General features: G+C 60.4%; 1 protein-coding gene across 7 annotated transcripts in view; it reads right to left on the minus strand.

Moving 5' to 3' along the window:
* Positions 1-1030: 1030 nt before the first annotated feature.
* Kcnab2 (potassium voltage-gated channel subfamily A regulatory beta subunit 2) overlaps positions 1031-14118 on the minus strand; it is an 84669-nt gene continuing 71581 nt past the window's right edge. For 6 of the 7 annotated variants that reach the window (XM_048783732.1, XM_048783733.1, XM_048783731.1 and 3 more), the window contains 9 exons: positions 13468-13512; positions 12695-12738; positions 11789-11875; positions 7945-8030; positions 5957-6077; positions 5791-5885; positions 5118-5238; positions 4525-4613; positions 1031-3722 (listed from right to left, as the gene is read on the minus strand). In XM_048783732.1, coding sequence (XP_048639689.1) covers positions 3633-3722; positions 4525-4613; positions 5118-5238; positions 5791-5885; positions 5957-6077; positions 7945-8030; positions 11789-11875; positions 12695-12738; positions 13468-13512 — 778 coding nt within the window. In that variant the 3' untranslated portion in view covers positions 1031-3632. Of the gene's footprint in view, positions 3723-4524; positions 4614-5117; positions 5239-5790; positions 5886-5956; positions 6078-7944; positions 8031-11028; positions 11074-11788; positions 11876-12694; positions 12739-13467; positions 13513-14118 lie in introns of all 7 variants that reach the window. The other variant, XM_048783734.1, reaches the window with a different exon arrangement.

The raw sequence follows: 14118 nt of genomic DNA on the forward strand, positions 1-14118 counted from the left end.
TCTGCACAGCCTTGGCACCTAGGGGAGCCGCTGCTCCTGCTGGTCCCCGAGTTTACAGGTTGTGGCCGTCAGCCCAAGGCGTGGGGGTTGTTGTGTTTATGGATTTTTTTCCCCTTAAGTTTCAGATTTTTTTTTTAAACAAAGTATTTTTTTAGGTGCGATACCCAGAAAGGGCCCGTTGGGTGTGTGTGTGTGTGTGTCCCGACTCCTCGCAGGGAGGTTGGCGCCCCCGCCTTGCGGCTCCTGCTGGCTTGGCCTGGAGAGGAGGGAAGGCCCACCTGGGCGGCTGAGGAGGGACTTGCCTGCCCAGGCCCCTGGCCCAGGCACATCCTCAGGCTGGCCAAGGGAGGGCCTGGCACTCTGGGCCAGCTGAGAAGGTCTCTCCTGCTGCGGGGTCCCTAGTGGGGCAGGGGTTGAACCTTGGACACCAAGTTCCCCGGGGGTTGTGGCTCACCGTCTCCTGCAGGAGGCTGGCAGAGACCACAGCCAACACAGTCACCTTTTCTTTGTACTCTGCGTGTATGTTTTGGTTTCTGTGTTTTAATAAACCCTTTGGGAAGGGACTGAGTCAGATTCTCATTTACAAAAGGGCTGGGGAGGGTGGAGTGGGGGACCCTGCTCCAAGCCATGTCCCACCTGAGAAGTCACACTTCTAGGGCTTGGTCGCACTGGGAGGGATGGGCAGTGAGTAGCCATGTGCTGGGGAGATGCCCTTCTACCTGCACCCCAATCTTGTGGGCTTCCCCAGACCCCGACCCCTCATCATGAGAACCACAGCCAGCCAGTCCCTCAAGCTACGACAGCCTCCCAGCAACCATCCCTGGGCTGTGGGACAGGGCAACAGACCATGTGTGTGTCGGGTGCCGGGGAGGCACCCCAGCCCCACGTCTGACCCTGGCCTTTGCCTCCTGCAAGGTCCTTCACCCCCACCCACCTTTGGCAATAGGGTCCAGTTCGGGAGCCCCAGTCTTTGGGTGTCTGCAGTTGGCAGCCCTGGCCCAGCCCAGACCCTAAGGAAATGAGAACAAGAGGCAGGAGACCCGCAGGCTTGGGTTTATTTGTCATTCCATAGACAGGCGGCTGGGTCCTGGTCTGTCTGGTTGGGAAGCTCGAGGCAGGCACGGCAGTCTGCCGGTGGGGAACGCGGTAGCTGGGGAACCACGGTCATTAGAAAAGTGGAGGGAGGGCGCGTGATTTACAGACTGGCTGAGAAGAGGGTGGCCGGGCGCCTTCCTCGGGACCCCAGATCTGACCATGTGTTTGGGATGAGCAGTACTGGGGCTCTGCTGCCCCCAAAGGCTGATCCCCCACCCTGGGCCCTCTCCTATGTCGAGCCCGCCCAGTGGGCCCCTGTTTGGCAAACTGCTTCCTGAAGAGGGTGGGGGCTGCTGGAGGGTGGCCAGGCAGGGCCGGCCGGCAGCTGGGGCCCAGGAGGTAGGCCTGGCACCCAGGGAGAGCTGCTGGTCCTCGACCTGTGCTGGTGCCCCTGAGGCTGGGCAGCTCTCCCCTTCCAGGCTCAGTCTGCCCTTGGCCCTCTGCTCCTTCTGCAGAGGTCCTGCCCAACCCCCTCCAACCTCCTTCCTACTGGGGACCACCCCCAGGAAGCAGAGCCCCGTCCTCCCTGCAAGTGGACGCCTGAGGAAAAGATGCTTCAGAGCCATGTTGTTGGAAGTGCCACCCGGGGCTGCCTGGGCTCTGGGCAGGGTGTGCACGTGTGGCCCAGGGCCTTGCCTCCCTTGCCTTGGTAACACGGCCAGCGGGCACCACTTTCCCTGCAGCAGCCCTGCCGCGGACCCCACTGCACACTGCAGACCACCTCCCAACGGGGGCTCCCTGCCAGCGAGGTGGGCCACCTGGCCCTCAGTACCACCCTCTGCCCACTGCAGGACCCTGTCCTTGGAGCAGCATGGAGGGGAGTGGCCTCAGCCCAGTGGCCTCCGCTGGAAAAGGACAGCACCCTCTCGGGAACCCACAGGCTGCTTCTGGTGCAGCAGGTCTTGGTGGAGGAGCCCCCGGGCCTGTCTCTGGGCAGGGTGAGGGCTGTAGCCTACAGGGCCATCAGGAAGGCGGGTGGGGAATGGAGGGCACGTGTGCCTGGCCTCCTCTCTCCCCTGCCCGCCTCCTCCCCTCCCCTCTCCCCTGCCCGCCTCCTCCCCCTCCTTTGTGGTCTTCCTACAGCTGTTCCCAGGCCTTCACTCAGCCAGGCCTGGACAGCAGGCCCTTGGAGTGGCAGGGAGGAGCCTTCCCAGAATAACAGCCCTGCGGAAGGGCAGAGCAGGAACAGACGCGCCTGCGCTGGGGGTGCGGGCCAGCCACCGCCTGCCTGGGGCCTCGTGGACCCCGCTGGCTAGACAGGGCGGGGGCAGGTTTCATAGAGCCCCACTCCCACAGAGCCAGCAAAGGCTAGGTGCCACTAGGGCCGTGGGACCTCAGGACTGGGCCCCTCGAGCCTGTGGGCTTCCTGGCCATCCCTCCAGCCTCCCCCTGTGAAGGGGCTGACGCTCCGCCTGTCCCCCTCCCTTCCCGCAGCCTGTCCTGGACCTGGGTGGGGATGTGTCTCTCCAGGGAGAGGGTCCCTGGGGTCTTTCCTATATTGTGGGGACTGTTGCTGAGGCACAGCCCTTGGTCCTTGGGCCTGCATCATGGAACCCTAGAGGCTCTCCCTCACGAGCTGCAGCATGTCCTCTGGGCAGAACCCAGGGCCACTGCTCCGCCACAGGACAGAGAAGGGTCTTGGGCCTAAGGAATCAGCCTTGGGCATATGGCCCCTGCCTACTGTCGCCTGCCCCCAGGTGGTCAGCAGCCACGGTGTGACTAACTGTGCTTCACAGGGCCTTCTGTGGCATGGACAGGGCCCATTCCACTGGGACCCTTCCCATGTGCTCTGGGCCTCTGTGGCATGGGGCCTATCAATTGTGGGCAGAGTTGGAGACGGTGGGACAATTATCTAAAAGTCAGACCCACAAACTTTTATGGGTCCCAAACCACAGAGCCAATCTCCCTGGGGTCCCTGCCCCTGCCAGCAAGGGTGGGGTGGGGGCCAAGGGCTAGCTGGGTGGGCATGGCCCAGGCAGGGTGGGGTCGAGAGGGGTGGTGGAAGGGATCTGAGGTTGGGCCCAGCACAAAATACCTGGAGCCCGTGGAAAGGCAGGCTGACGAAGCCTCCAGTAGGGAGCCCGACCCCAGCTACCAGGGCCTTGGCAGAGGGGGCTCCAGGAAGTGCTGGACTCCTTCCCGGGGGGGGGGGTGGTTCTTGGTAGAGGAGAGGCCAACTCTGCCTGCCCCGAGGACCCAACCAAGTCTCTGCCTGGCTGTGACTTTGGGAACTGCCACGAAGGGTCACGGCTGGGAGAAGCTTGGTTTCCTCTCCAAGGATGAGCCGAGGCGACAGGCTTGGGTGGGACTGCTTGAAGGTCCTTCCTAGCCAATGCCATCTCCCTGGCTCACGCTGGACATGGTCTGGGGAAGCAGCGGGTGGCATCTGGCAGCGACTGGAGATCATTTCCCGATGACGTCTGGGCGTGGTGTTTTCTCTTGGATACAAACCCCACGCTGTACTTGGCGTCAAAACAGCATAAGCGAGCGAACAGACAGGAGGGAACCGGAAACTGTCCGAGCAGGTGGTGGGCAGTTTAGGATCTGTAGTCCTTTTTGCTGTAGGGTTTATTGCCCAAAATGCTATCGATCTCGTGGATAATGGACGATGACAGTTTTGGAAGGACCTGCGTGCAGGGACAAGAACTAGTCAGAACTCCACGAATGAGTTTGGCTGGGCCTGTGGAGGAGGCAGGCGACCCTTCCATGTTCCACGGACTGGCAGGTGGTGGTGGTAGCAGGGTAGAGGCCCCAAGTGCCTGCCTTCTGTGCCCCCTAACTGCTCTCCCAGCTGCCCCTGCCTTAGGTGACAGCAATACAGGACTGACTCTGCTCTCCCGCCCCATATCCAGTTTCTCAGCCAATCTCACCCAGGCTCCAACCACAGCTCCCACACCTGACCTCAGAGACTGCTGCTACCTCCCACCAGCAATCTCAGCCTTGGCCTTGACCTTGAAGTGCCCCCCATGAGCTTCCAGAAAGCAAGACCCTTTCAACAGCTCATTGGAGCATGCCAGGCTCTGTTCCCAGCTCAGCCCAGTCCTTAGAGGCATGTAACGCCCTGGGGACCTCAGCTCTGCCTGGTGCCTCCTCAACCGGCCAGGACTGCTCCTCCCCCGGAAGCTTCTATGCATGAGTCTCTGGCATTTCTTCAAGACTTGCCCCAAAGCCCCTTTCTCCACTAGCCCAGCTGACCCCCGAAGCCTGGCACTGTGGCTCTCCTGCCCTGAGGCGCTGGTCACCTCTGGCATTTGTCACTGACTTCTTGCATTTAGTGTTCGTATCTGCTCCTGTTATCAGGATGCAGTTCAGAGCAGGCTCACGCCAGATGCAGCCCCTGCACTTTTCCGGGCACTGCGGGTGCTGAGTGGCCCTGTGCTTGGGTGAAGGGCTCGCTGGGCCCCGAGCTCCACCTCAGCCCCCACTCACCTGTATTGCTCCGATGTTCTCCATGAGCTGTTCCGCGTTGGAAGCACCGAGAAGCACAGAGCTGACCCCCTCGTTCCTCAGGCACCAGGCTGGGGGGCAAGACAGGAGGTGAGGGAGGCAGGTCTTCCCACCGTGGCCTCTGGCTCTGCCTTGCCTCTGACTGGGCCAGAGAGACCCGGCTTTTTGGTCTGGGGGCTGAGGGTGCCAGGAAGCTCAGCAGTGCCAAAGGGGACTCTGCCCAAAGCCCGGTGGAGAAGGTGCTGGAGAGCTCTGGCCCCACTGTCCCTGTGGAAATACGGCCCAAGGGATCAGGGACCCCCTTGTTCCCCGTGCCCCATGGCTGGTGGATGGAGGGGGTGGCCCAGGCTCTCAAGGACCCATGCCCTCTCTCCAGGGACATGGATCCTAACCCTGTCCCTTGCAGCCCTGGCCATGTCACACAGGAGTTCCTCACCTCCTCCCAGGGACACTGGCGCACTGGGTTCTGAGCCCCATTACCTATGGCCAGCTGCGAGACCCCACAGTCTAGGCGCTCAGGGACCCCGTCATACCCCAGGGACCTGAGTCCCATCCCTGTCCCAGGTCCCTGTTACCTATGGCCAGCTGGGGGAGGGTGCACCCCAGGCGCTCGGCGATGGCCTGCAGCTCCTTCAGCTTGGCCTGCTGGCGCCGGCCCTCCTCACTCAGGATCTTGTCTTTCAGCCACTGGTAGCCCTGGGGGTGGACACAGCTACAAGTGAGGGGTCACCTGGGCCTCCCACCGCAGATGGCTGATGACCTGTGCTCCTTTCAGTCCTCTCCCTGACAGCAGCCCCGCCCCAGGCCCAGGCCTTCCAGCATCACCGGCTGTGGGCCAGACTTAGGCAGGGTGAGGTCGGACCTGTCTCTGAGGTCAGGACCCCTGGGGGACCCAGGGAAACCAGAGAGGTTGGGGTGACCTCACATGCCAGCCCCCAGCCCTGCTCTTAACCCCAGAGGTCTCAGCGGCGGTGGAGAGTGGGGTGTTCTGGAAGGGAGGCTACCTCAAAGGGCCTAAGTGGACCCTGCCCACATTGTGAGTGTCAGGCGGAGGGGCCTCCTCACCTGGGGCCTGTCTCAGGGTGGGTGGGCCCTCTACACGTGGGGTCAGGAGGAAGGGGCTCTGCCCAGGTTCTCATGCCAGGAAACCCATCCTGGTGATGGTGGCTGGGACAGCTGTGCCCCTGAGGTCCGCCCAAGGCCTCACCTGCCCACAGCGCCCCTTCCCACCCTGGGCCACTCCTTTACCTTCAAGGAGGCTCTCGAGTAGGGTGGGATGCCACTGTCATACTTTCCAGAAACGATGCCGCAGGCCAGAGGGGACCAGGTCATGGCGCCCACTCCTGAGAGAGGAAAAGCAGGTGAGATGGAGCCCGGGGCCTGCGGGCTGGCAGGTGGCGGGGTGGGCGCCCACCTATCTTGTGGAACAGCTCCGGCAGCTGCACCTCCACCTTCTCGCGCTGGAACATGTGGTACTCTGCCTGCTCGCAGATGGGCGGGATCAGGTTGAACTGCCGGGCCACAGAGTAGGCCTCCTGCGGATACAGAGGGGCCCAGGCAGCCCCCGTGTCAACAGGCCTGGGGCAGCAGGGAGAGGACACGAGGCATCCCTGGAAATGCCTGGCCCTGCCTGCTCCCCCCACCATGCCCCTCAGCTTTCCTGGGAGTCTGTGAGCTCCCCGTGAGCCAGGAAAAGGGGGCGACTGTGGGGTCCCCAGGTTGAAAGGGTCTGGGGAAAGTGCAATGCCCGCGTGGGCTTCTGGCACTTGCTGGCCCGGTGCCTCAGTTTCCCCATCTGTCCTGAGGGTCTCATAGGACCAAGGTGTCTGTGGCCCTCGGTGGTGCCTGGCTTGTGGCAGGCGTCAGAGACTGCTGCTGTGCTGACTGTTCTTACCACTGTGCCTGCTGCCCTGGGCCTGGTCCTGGGGTGACAGTGGTGACAGCAAACACACCCCTAGGAGGGGCAGCAGCTATGGCAGCCCACTTCCAGGACCAGGCTCCAGGCCGGTCCCTGCAGGCCCCCTCTCCAATGGGATGGGCCCTGGCCAAGGTCTCTAGACAGGTTGGCAAGGGAGCCCTGGCTGCCACCCTGAGGGCCCTGTCTCCTGGGGCTTGAGGCTCATCAAACCTTCTCATCTGCAGGATGGGTTGATGATACACCTCCGGGAGCCCAGCGCTGGCTGGGAAAGTGTCCAGGGCATGCTCGTGGATGGCACACCACAGAGGACGAGCTATGTTCAGTTAGGGATGGAAACTCTGCTGGATTTGTCCCGTGAAGCAGGCCCCGGGGACCTGAGTGGGAGGCTGGATACAGGGAGTTCTGGGAGGCCAGCCTGAATGGGCTGCGGCCGGAAGTGGGGCTGGGGGCTGGGGCAAGTCAGCCCAGGAAGATGCAGACCCCAGGGCCTCTGCCCTCACTCTCCCTACGAGCTTTGAGAAGAGGGTACCCTGCTGACTTTCTTGGTATTTGCAGAAATACCAAGAAACCTCTGCTACCCTCTGCCTCTAATGGTTCCCATGGAGGGAAATGACAGCTAGTGAAATTCTTTCCAGAAAATGTGAGTGAGGGGGAAACAGCGTGGATTAAGAGATGGAAGCCCAGGGTCCTGACAGCCAAATCACATTCTAAGGCAGCCCAGGCTGTGCCTGATGGCCTGAGCACCCATCTCAACCTGACCTGTGTGGCCTTGAGCATGTTACTTAATCTTTCTTTTCTTTTTTTTTTTAAAGAAACATGTCTCTTTTATTTTTTATTTTTGTTTAAGAGAGAGAGAGAGAGAGAGAGAGAGAGAGAGAGTGAATTTTTTAATATTTATTTTTTAGTTCTCGGCGGACACAGCATCTTTGTTTGTATGTGGTGCTGAGGATCGAACCCGGGCCGCACGCCTGCCAGGCGAGCGCGCTACCTCTTGAGCCACATCCCCAGCCCGTTACTTAATCTTTCTGTGCCTTGATCTTCACATTTGAGAAATAGGATGACAGTAGCACTTACTTCATATGGTCTTATAAGGATTAAAGGGAAAATCCTTAAATCTAAGAGCACCCAGAACAGTGTCAGAGCCCAAGGCAGTGGCTAGTGATGCCACCATTGAGGACTTGCTGGGATCCAGGACCTCTGCTAAGAGTATCACACCGGTTTTCTCGGAGTCCTCAAAACAGGTGCATGAGGGACAGGCCATGCTACCAGGCTTGATCAACAGGTGGGGAGACTGCGGTCAGGGGCTCAGCATCTGTCATCACATCATGCTGTGGTTCCAGCTGAGGCCCTTTGGAGAAGGGCTGTGGGCATCACCCCCACACTCTTCCATACTGTCCCCCTCCTCAGGGACCAAAGGCACATAGATCCTTTTCTGTAGCACAGGAAGAGCCCCGCCCCACGGCACACCCTGAGTGTCACCGTACCATGATCTCCATGGAGCTCCAGCGTGACGTGCCCCAGTACATGGCCATCCCCTGGTTGATGACGTGGGTCATGGCCCGCACGGTCTCTGTCATGAGAGAGGGAGAACATAGGTGGGGGCAGCTGGGGGCTCAGCCCAGCCTGGGGACATTCTGCAAATACAGGCAGGGAGCTGGGGGGGTGGGCTGCAGAGACATCTTGCAAGCAGTGTACTTCCTGGCTCCGAGGCTGGGGTTGGGGGTCCAGGAGGGATAAAAAGTGAGTCACCATCCGAGAACTTGAAAACAATCTCTCCCTCTAGTCACAGGCCTTCCGGTTTCCTTGAAATAAGGGTCATGGGTGGAATGTGATGTGCTATGGAGAGGAGCGGGGGAGGGGAGGAGCTCCAGTCTGGGGAAGAGCTGGAGACCCCAGCTGCTCAGGAAGGGCCAGGTGAACGGCTTAGCTGATGATGGGATTGGCCAAAGGCACAGGAAGCAAGCACGTCCTGCCTGTTTATGGCCTCCTGCGGGACACTGCAGTCTTACGGGAATCTAGAGGGTTCTGTGGAGAGGAAATGATGGCGTCTGCAGGCACAGGGACAGAGTTTGGGACCCTGCATGGTTCCACGAGGTGGGGTGCAGGGTTGAGCTCCTCCTGTGCTTTGGGGAACCAGGGCAGGTGCACAGCCTTTCCTGGACCAGCCCCAGGACCCCAACAGCACAGCACTGCCCAGGCCCACCCTCTGCTGGATGGTGCCAGGGCAACAGGGGTCTGAGTGCCCCTCCTGTGAGGGGCCCAGGCCTGGAGGGGAACGGTTAGGCAGCTCCAGGAGTTCTGGGGATCATGAGTCCTGGATAGCCAAAATCAGTCCTAAGGAGCGAGTGGCGGAGGCACCGGGCCACCCTTCTAAGTGAGGGAGGGGAAGGGTAAGATTCCCAGCGTAAGATTCTGCCCACGATTCAAAAAAGTCTTTGAGACATTAAGAATCTGCTGGTCCTAGGGCCCCCTCTGCTTTCTGGCCTCCTGGGGATGTTGCAGTCTTTACGACAGAGCCAGGCCTGAAGTTTTCAGAGTTTCTAGGCTCCCCTGGCCTGGCCGCTCCTGGGCTTCTCACAGGTCCCATACAGTGCTTGCAAGTTCGACCACCCGAGGCAGCGTGGGGAGTGGGGGGGACAAGTGTTTCTAAACACACAGCCACAACATCCGCCCTGGAAAGCCCATCTCCGGGAGCGGCTTGCTCCTCAGCACCCACTGTGAGGGGAAAGCCCAGGTCCCTGCGGATGGCCAGAGGTATGAGAGGAGGAAGGGAGGAAAGGGGGAAGAGAGGAAGGAAGGGAGGACAGGGGACTCCAGGTGGCTCAGACAGCTCCACCTCGGAGTGGCCACAGGCCCACAGGCATCCTCCCTGGCGCAGGGTGGCAGTGCTGCTTCCTGCCTATCCTGAGTTGGTGTCACTTCCTGTCCACCCTGGGTCCCTAAGTACTCCTTTGGCCGGGGTCTGCTCCAGGGGGGACCCAGGGCATCCTCAGTGCTGGTGCTAAAGTAGCTGTGGCTCCGGGGTTGGGGTCTTAGCAGGGTCACCTCTAGCCAGGTAGGCCCTCTTTCCTTCCAAGGTCAGGGACTGTGGCTCCTGGGAATCCTCTCGGCCCATCTTGGAGGGTGGGAGCTGGGAGGGGAGTCTGAACCTCTCTGGGGCCCTCTTGGAACCTTCTTGGGGCTCTCCTGGGGGCCACCTGCAGGTCAGACCCAGGAGGGTGGTGCCTGGTTGGAGAGCTGGAGGAGGCCCAGCTGGTCCCGGGGGACCTTTCCATCTAGCTCAGGCTCCGGCCTGGCTGTCCTGCTCGGTCTTTTAGAAACACTCTCGGGGTACCTGCGACCATGCAGCAGCACTCCTGACTCTTCAGCCAAGGCCTGGGGCCACATGCCAGAGGGAGGGAAGCCAAAGGACCCCCAAGGCCAGCCTGGCCCCTCGCCTTCCCTCCCCGACAGCTCTCTCTGATCATGAAGATCCCAGCCAGCGAGGCCATGTGGTGCCCAGTGAGGCCCTTTCCATGCTGGTTCGCCTGGGGGGAGTCTGTGTGAGACTGGCTGTCCCCAGAGGCAGGGATCCTGGGCACAGGCCCCTGGGCTCCCCAGAGGATCTGGGCAGAGGCAGGCTGGTGTGGAACCCACACTCAGGAGCACAGGCACAGGTGTGATGTCAGCGGCCCAGAAATGGGCAATTGGGGAAGACTCCCTTCTCCTCCATATTTAATGCTATTAGACAGAAGCAGGCTCCAGACCCTTCCAGCTGCTGCCAGAACCCAGGGCATCGCTGCTGCATCACAAATAATTCATGGGAGGGGTCAGGTGGCACACCAGGTGGCAGGCAGGAGCCTTCCAGTGTGGAACACTGCCCAGTCCCCAGGGAGGCCAAGGCCTGTGCTCAGGGCCAGGCCCAGGGCCCTTAGCTGAGGTGGGGCAGAGACCAAGCATGCTGGAGGCTGCCCTGGGCCTCAGAATCCCACTGGTTCAGGTAGGTGTACTTCGAGGAAGAAAATGGCTCCATCTCCATGCAGACGTCTGGCCAGAAGGTGAGAGGACAACTGGCTCAGCCGGTCAAGGGGCCTCTGGTGGCCACAGGCAGCCAGCATGCTCACAAAGAGCCAGGGTGCTGCAGAGCTCTGAGACAGGACTTCTTGGGGCCTCATGTTCTGGGGTCTCTGATGGGTTTGCTTCTGTGGAAGCCTGGTGTCCCCAATCCTCCCCACAGCACCATCCAAAGTCAGGTTTCCAGGTGGGGAGTGCACATTCTCAGCTCAAGAGGGGGCCCCCGGCAGAGACAGCTGGCCGCCGCAGACCACAGCAGTGCGAGCAGGGCTGCGGGGTGGGGGACATGCACGGAGGGAAAGGGTGAAGTGACAGTGTGGGTGGGGGCGAGGGGCTCCGACACAGCTTTGCTTTTCCTTCACTTGCGAGATGTCCTCATAGGGCACTCCCCCTCCCCCGATGCATTTTATGGAGAAGTTTGTCATGGGGGACAGAGAGCTGTGTAAATAAAAACACTGTCTCATAAAATGCAGCTCGGACACAGGAGTCAATGGCCGGCTGAGGGCACTGTGTACCTTCTATGATGAATGTCCTTGACTTGGAGGAACTAAATGGGTCCCCTGGTGATAAAAGAAAGATTTAAAGAGACCGAGTTTACAGCTGTGGGAACACGGGAGGCGTGGCGTGGCAAAGGGCACAAGGAGGGGACCACAAATCACTTTGTGCAGAATCCTTCTGTTAAAAGAAAAAAATTATATACACACACAAGTGCATGCTGTATACACACAAAGGAAGAGAAATAGTCCCAGCACAACTGAATTTCCAAGTCCCCAAAGCGGCGGAGCACAAACGAGAAGATGCCCGGGGCAGAGGTGGGAGCGGGAAGGGCCGAGGGTGTGGAGTCCAGGGGATAAAAACGCAAAGAAACCAAGATGCTTCCAAAGCACTGAATGTACTTTCTCCTCTGGGGAAGAATTCATCCCCGGAGCAGAAGACCCTACAACCTCCCAGCAGAACCAGATTGAAAGAAGGCGGCCGCTGCCAGAGACCCATGCTGCCGCTTCACTGCGACAAAATGCCCACAGCAGAGAGGAGAGAACATTCCGCACGGTTCTAATGCAGCCAGGCGTGGGTTGGCATGGACCCAGCACGGGTGGACTCCGCCTGGAGGTTCCAGCGTGCGCCTGGTGGCTGGGAAGGCCCGTCTGCCCCCCACCAGGCCTGGCTGGGAGCCCCGTGGGTCCGAGCTGGTGGCCTGCAGAGCCTCAGTTCAGACCCTCACCCAGGCGGCTCTGTGGTCCGCGCCCGCTGGCCGGCGCCACGGGGAGCACGTACCTTCCATGGGCGTGTTGGGGTCTGGGCGGTTGGCGAACACCACATCCACGTACTCCAGCTGCAGCCGCTCCAGAGAGGCCTTCAGACCTGGGGGAGGAAAGGAGGAAGTGGGGGCACAGCCCAAAGGGAATGGGGGTCCTGCCACTCAGGAGAACGTGGGGCAGAGGAACCACAGGCCCAACATGCCTTGGCTGAAGGAAGACCTGCCCCTGGGGCCCCGCTCTTCTGCTGTGGGGGTCCTAGGGATGACAGGCAGAGCTGAGGAGGGGAGGGCATCTGCCGTCTTCCCCACAAAAGGCCCGCGGGGGTCTGACTTGCACGGAGCACCAGCTAGCCCTACCAGGAGGCTGGGAACACTGAGCTGGCGGTGCACGTGCCGGCTCTGGCACAGCTCGGCACCAGGGCCTGGCTGTGGTTGTTAAGGGAGGGGGGATGTTGGCTCCATGGAAATCTGAGTGACTGGGAATGGCCTGAAGACCCTCACAAGCAGGCTGAGCCCCTGCCCTGGGCCCTTGCTCTGGTGCCTGTGAGCTGAGCCCTGGCTGCGAGTCTCTGTGCAACCCCTGGGTCCTTCCGGATTCCCCAGGATGCCGAGCACTCCCAGCAGCACTGGCCTGGCTTCGCAGACACTGTGACAGGGGCTTGGGGAAGCGATGGCCCCTGCTTGAGGCCATTGGATTGAAACCCTGGCCTGTCTGTGCCCAGCCCTAGGGCTGCCATCATTTATTGCAAGGTCCACCCGTGCCTGCCTGGGGTGGAAGGAGAGGGTCAGACCAGAGCTCTGGGTGCCCTGGGCTGGGCCCCTTGCAGGACAGACAGCTGGGGCCCACGGCACCGTGTGTCTTTGCTCTTCCTCCAGGGGAGGGACGCATGGGCCTGGGGGCCCATGGCAGAGCCCCTCCTCACCTTCTATGATGTGTTTCCTGGAAAGGCCCCTCTCAGTCTCTGCTCTGAAAAACAAGTAATGGTAGATGTGAGGTCACAGCTGTTTGGGGAAGAGGTTGAGAATGCAGTATCAGGCAGAGAAAGCAGGTCAGCAAATGCTGCGAGCCTAGGCCCTTGGGGCAGTCCAAAGCCAAGGGCAGAGTTCCCATGGGCTCAGGTGGAAGCCTGGGGGCTGGGGCTGGGGGAGAGGTGTCCTGGCCTCCAGAGTTTGGTGTTAAATTTTACCTCTGTTTGGCTTTGATTTTTAAAAATTAAGAATGAGTTACATTCCTAATTCCTATGAGATGGAATTTGTCCAGCCTCAGAGAGAGTAGAGAGCCAGATGCCCAGAGTATGGTGGGGGTGACGGGTGGCCCAGGGAATTTGGGATGGATAGGACACTTCACAAGTTTTCTGTTTTCCAGAATTTTTATGAGTTACCTTTGTAATCAGAAAGGATAAAAATAAAACCAAAACCACATGGAAGTATAAATAGAAATTAAAGAAGATTTGAGCAAAAGACAAACAGCCAAAGCTGCTTTTCTGGGCTGGATGTCCCAAGGCAGGTGGGGTGCCAGTTGCATGGGGCTGTGTGGGGCATGGGGCATGGGACACTGCACTGGGCCCACACATCCTCCCTCCTCAAGGCGGACTGTCTGTCCCCTGGCCCCAGAGCCTCCCAAGTCGGGTTTCTGCATGAGACGGGGCTGGGGCTGCAGGACCCCGGCAGGAAGCCTCCTGCGCGCTGCACCTACTTTCCGCCCCAGAAGATCTTGGTGGTGATGACGAGGCTGGACCGCCTGCAGGACAGGAGAGAGGAGAAGGTGTTACTGGACCCCGTTCTCCCCCACCCCAGCAGCTCTCAGCTGCCACGCGGGATCCTCAAAAGCCTTCCCACCTGGGTGCCTGGTGCCTGGTGTGAAATGGCATTTCTCCATGGCTGGCTTGGGGTCTCAGGGCACCCCCAAGAGCCAGGAGGCAGCCCTGCTGCAAATAACCACCCAGAACTGTATTCAGGCAGCGGGGCCCCAGGGTGGCCAGGCCCCCCAGGTGGAGGCTGAGAAGCCAACTCCTCTCTTCCCTCTCTCAGGGGACACAGGACTACAAGGGTTTGGACAGGGTGTGTCCTGTGCCCCTACTCCTGGGAGGGGCCTCTGAGGCAGGCAGCTGTTCCCGGCCACACCAGGGCACCTCCTCTGCAGCCAGAGCATTGGTAGCTGTGACCCTGGCCCGCAGCCAGGGGGGTCACGACCTGCCATCACCTGTGTGCGTTCCCGGGACACCACGGGGAGTGCTGATACGGGTGAGATTTTCTTGAATGACTGGGCCACAGGAATTCATGGGGATCAGTCAGGGCTGAGAGGAAGCAACTGGATGGATGAGAGGTGGGTGTCAAACCCACGGGG

This window comes from Marmota marmota, unplaced genomic scaffold, assembly GCF_001458135.2.
Source record: "Marmota marmota marmota unplaced genomic scaffold, marMar, whole genome shotgun sequence".
NCBI lineage: Eukaryota > Metazoa > Chordata > Mammalia > Rodentia > Sciuridae > Marmota > Marmota marmota.